Genomic DNA, 8,088 nt, shown 5'->3' on the forward strand with positions numbered 1-8,088 from the left:
GGCCACACAGCAGGGATAATTTAATTAGATAAATTAGTAGATGATTAGGCACGCTTCTCTAATCAGAGCTCATGAACATCACGTGATTAGTCTCTACCTCAGTGTGCAAGGTGATGGGAGAGGCGAGGCGGATCTGTCACCCTGAGAGAGAGAATGAAGTGAGTGAGTGAGTGAGTGTCAGTGAGATCACAGCTGGCAACTTACACTCTTTCTCCTGTTGTGTCTCCTCCGCAGGTGAGCAGAGACTCAGTGTTCAGTGCTGGGCTGTGCGATGACGGGGCTGCAGGGGTAGAGCGAGGGAGGGAGGAGGAGAAAGGAGGGAGTAGAGGCGGTAGCAGCAGTAGCAAAAGCTGTCCGGGGAGGATAGAGAGAGAGAGAGAGGGAGATAGAGGTGAAGTGAGGCAAGGAAGGGGGAGAGGTAAGGTGAGGAGGGAGAGTGTGAAGGAGAACAGGCCTCCTAGGGAGAGGAGAGGAGAGGAATACCATCCAGGAGGAGTGCAGAGCAAGGAAGAGGTGAGAGGAGAGGGAGAGGTTGTGGGTGGGTGAGAGGAGGAGAGGAAGAGAGCGGAGGAGCGGGAGCGGGGGGTTGCCGGCCCAGGCTATGAAGCTGAAGCAGAGGGTGGTGGTGCTGTGCGCGGCACTGCTGCTGCTCGGCCTGGTCAAGGTGTTCCTGCTGGATGGGGGGGAGGGCTCCGCCGCCGGCCGCAGCGACCTCCGGGCCTTCCACCGCATGCAGGGGGCGCTGCGCCTGGCCCGTGGGGCGCGGCTGTCCCACACGCTGCAGTCGCCCTGGGAGGTGGCGGCGCAGTGGGTGGGGCCGCGGGAGGTCTACCCCGAGGACACCCCCGAGCTGGCCGCCGTGCTAGGGGCCATGGCCACCGCCCGCGTGGAGCGCGCCGACGTCGGCTACAAGGGCACCCAGCTGAAGGCCCTGCTGGTGCTGGAGGGAGGGCAGAAGGTCGTGTTCAAGCCCAAGAGGTACCCGGGCGGTGAGGGAGGCGCTGGGGAGGGAGGAGAGAGAGGAGGGAAACTCATTTTGTTATTGTTACAGAAAGGTGTTGTGAGTGGATTAAAGACAACCTGCCCCTCCCTCCCCCAGGTACAGTCGAGACTACGTGGTGGAGGGGGAGCCCTACGCAGGATACGACCGGCACAACGCCGAGGTAGCTGCCTTCCACCTGGACAGGTAACACACCTGAGAGAGAGAGCAAAGACGTGGGTAGAATTGAGAACAAGGGCAGTGATGTTCAGACTGTACAATGCACTAGTTAGAGCTCATCTGGATACTGTGGACAGTTCTGGGCTCCACACTTCAAGAAAGATATCGCTGCTCTAGAGGCAGTTCAGAGGAGCAACCAGACTTATTCCAGGTCTGAAGGGAATGTCCTACTGAGAGACTGAGGAACTGAACCTTTTCACCCTGGAACAGAGAAGACTACGTGGGGACTTGATTCAAGTCTTCAAAATCATGAAAGGTATCGACCACATCAAACCAGAGGAGCTTTTCCAGATCAGCAGGGACACACGCACCCGGGACACAAATGGAAACTGGGCTTCAAGGCATTCAAGACAGAAAACAGGAGACACTTCTTCACACAGAGAGGCGTCACAATCTGAACAAACTCCCCAGCGATGTGGCTGAAGAGACAATTTGGGAACATTCAAAAACAGACTGGATAGGTTCCTTGATCACTTAGATATTAATGGACACCAAACGAGCACGATGGGGCGAATGTGCTCCTCTCGATTGGACACTATGTTCTTATACACAAGCCTTGTTCAGATTTGACTTACTTTAAATAATTTTCAAACCTATGAAACAAAACAAAAGGACCTTCCATCTCATGAACTCATGTTCTAAATAATCTGAGTTGTACCCATGGGTCATTGTGTGTGAGAACAATGTGATATATTGTAACCATTGTAAATTACCCTGGATAGGGCGTCTGCTAGGAAATCTAATGATCTCACACACCTGAGAGAGAGAGGAGTCGCTTGCCTGAGGTGTGTGCAGGGCGGTGGTTGAGTCTGTGCTGTTGCTTCACTGCTTATTCCGCCTCTACCTGTCTGACAGCCTCACAGCCTCCCAAAACAGGCATTGCATGTCCGCCAGACCCCCCAGAGTGCAGCTGCTGCTCGAGCTGCGTCTCCCCCCAGCACTCCTCACTGTGTTGGTGTTACTGTGTGTGTTGAGCAAAGGAAGTGACGCTTTTCTCCAGTAACCCTGTGCATGTCTGTGAGGCGTGTGTTCCTGTCCGGATGGGTATTTCTAGGGTATGAAATAGCGCCACGCCGCTGGGGACACGAGGGTTCGACCGAAGGCGGCTCCCTGGGGACCGATAAGGCCATACGTGGGGAGGGTTGTGTCAGTGTGATTGACAGGATGACACACAACCTCAGCCCCTGCCTCTGTCTCTGCAGGATCCTGGGCTTCCACAGGGCGCCCCTGGTGGTGGGCCGGTTTGTGAGTCTGCGCACGGAGATCCGGCCCGTGGCCACGGAGCAGCTGCTGAGCACCTTCCTGACGCAGGGTGAGCCGAGGCCCTCGCTCCCTCCCGCCCTCTCTCTCTCTCTCTCGCTGTCTCTCGGGCTCTCTGACTCTCCTCCCTCCTCTCCCTCTCAGGCAATAACTCCTGCTTCTACGGGAAGTGCTATTACTGCCGTGAGAGCGAACCGGCGTGTGCTCTGGGGGACGTGATGGAGGGGTCCGTCACGCTGTGGCTGCCGGACGTGTGGCCTTTGCAGAAGCACCGGCACCCCTGGGGCCGCACCTACCGAGAAGGCAAACTGGCCCGGTGAGTCTCTCTCTGTCCCCGTCTCCCGACAGTGTGGCTGCGCGCTGAGGGTGTGGAGACGTATGGCAATGTCACGCGGCCCCCGTCTGCTGTGAAGGATGGTGTGTCCGGCGGTGTTCATGCTGTCCCTCTGTCCCCCTCAGCTGGGAGTACGATGAGAGCTACTGCGAGGCGGTGAAGAAGATGCCGCCGTATGACGCCGGGCCGCGGCTGCTGGACGTGGTGGACACAGCCGTGTTCGACTACCTGATCGGCAACGCGGACCGGCACCACTACGAGAGCTTCCAGGACGACGGCGGCGCCAGCATGCTCATCCTGCTGGACAACGCCAAGAGGTCACGACCCCGGCCACGCCCACCACTGTCCCCTCCCCATGTCTGCTTTCCCCTGCTCTCCCCCTCTCCTCTCTGTGTGTGCGTGTCTGTTCTCTCTCATGTGTCTGTGCTAACTCGCTCTCTCTGTCTTTGCTCCCTCTCTCTCTCGTGCATGTGTCTGTGCTTCCTTCCTCTCTCTCCTCTGTCTGACTGTGTATCGTTTCCCTGCAGCTTTGGGAACCCCGCTCTGGACGAGAGGAGTATCCTTGCTCCGCTGTATCAGTGCTGCATGTAAGTACCGCAGACAGACGTACCAGACCCCCCGTGGGTGTGAGAGCAGAATCTCAGAATCACTCCTAGGAATCTCACGAAAAGTAGGTTTACTCCTCGCTCAGAACAGGAGGTAGAAGTCAGTCAGAAAGTCTCTTACACCTACTTTTAGCTGATGTATTTTCGTCATTTTGGTTAAATAGGTAAAATCACTGATTACACAATGTAACACAATTTTTGTTCTTGGGTAGTAAGTGTTATTTCCTAATTGCTTATGCCTCAAAAGTATAGAAAATGAGTATTATTCCCCACAAACTTTGCTTTTGTGACCAGGACAGTGATGTTTTGAAATGTACCTATTTGTGTCTTTTTGTTCACATAAGTCAGAAAAAAAAAACCATATGAATCCAAATTAACATGTATTTAAGTAATACAAAAATGACTACAAAAGATTTAGAAGCGAGTAGTTTTTTTGAGATTTACGATTATAGTTTAATTACAGTATAATTGTAAATCTCGAAAAACTACTCGCTTCTAAAACTACAGCGGTGGGGACGATCTCGGGTGTTAATGCCAGTGTGGTTTGATGGGAAATTATTTATTGACGGCTGTGATGATGGTCCCAAATCACCACTGCTACATTGTTGCATTTCCCCTGTGGCCAGACACGCAACATTGTCACACCTGCATCTCTGACACACACACGCAACATTGTCACACCTGCATCTCTGACACACACACGCAACATTGTCACACCTGCATCTCTGACACACACACACACACAACATTGTCACACCTGCATCTCCGACACACACACACGCAACATTGTCACACCTGCATCTCTGACACACACACGCAACATTGTCACACCTGCATCTCTGACACACACACGCAACATTGTCACACCTGCATCTCTGACACACACACGCAACATTGTCACACCTGCATCTCTGACACACACGCAACATTGTCACACCTGCATCTCTGACACACACACGCAACATTGTCACACCTGCATCTCTGACACACACACGCAACATTGTCACTCCTGCATCTCTGACACACACGCAACATTGTCACACCTGCATCTCTGACACACACACACGCAACATTGTCACACCTGCATCTCTGACACACACACACGCAACATTGTCACACCTGCATCTCTGACACACACACGTAACATTGTCACACCTGCATCTCTGACACACACATGCAACATTGTCACACCTGCATCTCTGACACACACGCAACATTGTCACACCTGCATCTCTGACACACACGCAACATTGTCACACCTGCATCTCTGACACACACGCGCAACATTGTCACACCTGCATCTCTGACAAACACGCGCAACATTGTCACACCTGCATCTCTGACACACACACGCAACATTGTCACACCTGCATCTCTGACACACACACGCAACATTGTCACACCTGCATCTCTGACACACACACGCAACATTGTCACTCCTGCATCTCTGACACACACACGCAACATTGTCACACCTGCATCTCTGACACACACGCAACATTGTCACACCTGCATCTCTGACACACACGCAACATTGTCACACCTGCATCTCTGACACACACACGCAACATTGTCACACCTGCATCTCTGACACACACACACACACAACATTGTCACACCTGCATCTCTGACACACACACACGCAACATTGTCACACCTGCATCTCTGACACACACACGCAACATTGTCACACCTGCATCTCTGACACACACACGCAACATTGTCACACCTGCATCTCTGACACACACACGCAACATTGTCACACCTGCATCTCTGACACACACGCAACATTGTCACACCTGCATCTCTGACACACACACGCAACATTGTCACACCTGCATCTCTGACACACACACGCAACATTGTCACTCCTGCATCTCTGACACACACGCAACATTGTCACACCTGCATCTCTGACACACACACACGCAACATTGTCACACCTGCATCTCTGACACACACACACGCAACATTGTCACACCTGCATCTCTGACACACACACGTAACATTGTCACACCTGCATCTCTGACACACACATGCAACATTGTCACACCTGCATCTCTGACACACACGCAACATTGTCACACCTGCATCTCTGACACACACGCAACATTGTCACACCTGCATCTCTGACACACACGCGCAACATTGTCACACCTGCATCTCTGACAAACACGCGCAACATTGTCACACCTGCATCTCTGACACACACACGCAACATTGTCACACCTGCATCTCTGACACACACACGCAACATTGTCACACCTGCATCTCTGACACACACACGCAACATTGTCACTCCTGCATCTCTGACACACACACGCAACATTGTCACACCTGCATCTCTGACACACACGCAACATTGTCACACCTGCATCTCTGACACACACGCAACATTGTCACACCTGCATCTCTGACACACACGCAACATTGTCACACCTGCATCTCTGACACACACACACACGCAACATTGTCACACCTGCATCTCTGACACACACACACACACGCAACATTGTCACACCTGCATCTCTGACACACACACGCAACATTGTCACTCCTGCATCTCTGACACACACGCAACATTGTCACACCTGCATCTCTGACACACACACACACGCAACATTGTCACACCTGCATCTCTGACACACACACGCAACATTGTCACACCTGCATCTCTGACACACACACACACGCAACATTGTCACACCTGCATCTCTGACACACACACACACACGCAACATTGTCACACCTGCATCTCTGACACACACACGCAACATTGTCACTCCTGCATCTCTGACACACACGCAACATTGTCACACCTGCATCTCTGACACACACACACACGCAACATTGTCACACCTGCATCTCTGACACACATGCAACATTGTCACACCTGCATCTCTGACACACACACGCAACATTGTCACACCTGCATCTCTGACACACACACGCAACATTGTCACACCTGCATCTCTGACACACACGCGCAACATTGTCGGTCTCTTCTCATTGCTGCCGTCTCCAACTCCTGACTAGGTAGGGGAGCTCGTGAGGCCTCCTAAATATTGGTTGAGTTGGGAGGATTTTTAATTCTAAAGAATCTTTATGAATAGCTTTTACTCCTCAGAGTAAGAGTAGGAGCAACTTGACATCACTCAGATAAATCGAGCACTCAGGACTGATCTCTCTCTCTCTCGGATGCTTTTTGAATAGTGTCGTGGGGCCTTCGCTCCTGATTTGTATGTTCCTAAAGTCTCACTTCCCCCCCAGGCTGCGCGTCTCCACCTGGAACAGACTGACCCTGCTGCGGGGGGGCGCTCTGAGCTCGGCGCTGCGCACGGCCACCAGCCACGACCCCCTGTTCCCGGTGCTGACTGAGGCGCACCTGGCCGCGCTGGACCGGCGGCTGGACAGCGTTCTGGCCGCAGTGAAGCAGTGCATCGACGCCCAGGGGCCAGACAGCACCCTCATCGAGGACCGCATCAACCTGCAGCACTCCTAGAGCTGGAGAGTGGGAGGGAGAAGGAGAGACAAGGGGATAGGGAGAAGGATTGAGGGGAGGAAATGGGGAGATAGGAGTACAGAGGGGGAGTGGGGTTATGGGGAAGAAGAGGAGAGGAGGACAGAAGCAAGGGGCACCAAGTTGGGGAGGGAGCAGGAACTGCAGAGACCCCAAGCTTCCCTTACACACACACACACACACACACACACACACACACAGGACCAATGGACATTGATTTCTGGGCTGAAACCCCCCATTAATGTCCACAGAGCGCCAGAGACGGAAGACAAAACTGGACTTTGCCCGTCTGGTCTTGACGGAGAGTAGACATGAGCCGTGAAGCCCGGCTCTCCTCGGCACTGGCCCGGTTCAGAGACGCTTGGTGTGTTGTCTCCACGCACACTCTGTGGGAGACGTCCAGAGCCCACTGTGGACCCCTGGCTGGGGTGGGAGGAGGCGGCCCTGTTCTTCCAGCTGGAAAGGCGCTATCAACTCTATCAACTCTGCAGACAAAGACTGCGTAGGGGTGGGGCAGAGCGGAGAGGGGGTCCCACTCTGACCCTGAACCCAAGAGGAGCGAACAGGCAAACGGGTGTACAGAGGAAATGTTAAATATGAAAATAATAATGTGTTGATAATTATAATATGAATAATTGTAAGAATAATTACGACGAGACACAGACACTGCGGTCGGGGGGCGTGCTGTGCGGTACGGCAGGGGAGGGGGGTAACATTGCTGCTGATATTGGGGGGGGGGGTAGTGGAGATACAATACTGGATGGGGAAGAGAAGTGAGTCCCACCCACCCCACCCCCCATTATTAAAAAAACAAAAGAAACATTTATTATGAAGTGTCTTCCTTTAATGTGATCCAGTCCCCGGGGCCACAACAGTGTCTCCGGCTCTTGGGCCCCTGGACGCCCTGATCGTAACCACAGTGTGACATTCCCAGTGAGGTGTGAGAGAGAGAGTGTTCCAGTAAGTGTGTGCAAGGGTGAGGGAACCGCAATGAGAGACTTTAGTCATAAATAAATGGGTTTTGCCAAACTAGTTATGGCATTTGTTGTGATTATGAAACAGATCTGGTAGAAAGATTGAAGTAATAGTTCATATATTCCTCATATTGGTTTTTGGTGTGTTTAATTAATAGCTGATCAAGATAAATCGA

The 8,088-nt window shown here is 52.6% G+C and overlaps 1 protein-coding gene across 1 annotated transcript; it reads left to right on the top strand.

The window, feature by feature from the left end:
* The first annotated feature begins 210 nt into the window (after nucleotides 1-210).
* On the top strand, nucleotides 211-7,967 carry fam20b (FAM20B glycosaminoglycan xylosylkinase). The gene is made up of 7 exons (XM_066692493.1): nucleotides 211-978; nucleotides 1,100-1,186; nucleotides 2,422-2,531; nucleotides 2,624-2,795; nucleotides 2,939-3,130; nucleotides 3,341-3,400; nucleotides 6,689-7,967. Exons 1-7 carry the CDS (start codon nucleotides 602-604, stop codon nucleotides 6,918-6,920), a joined length of 1,230 nt encoding a protein of 409 aa, XP_066548590.1. The 5' UTR covers nucleotides 211-601; the 3' UTR covers nucleotides 6,921-7,967.
* Nucleotides 7,968-8,088: the final 121 nt, after the last annotated feature.

Source organism: Amia ocellicauda, chromosome 19 (assembly GCF_036373705.1).
Source record: "Amia ocellicauda isolate fAmiCal2 chromosome 19, fAmiCal2.hap1, whole genome shotgun sequence".
NCBI classification, from domain to species: Eukaryota; Metazoa; Chordata; class Actinopteri; order Amiiformes; family Amiidae; genus Amia; species Amia ocellicauda.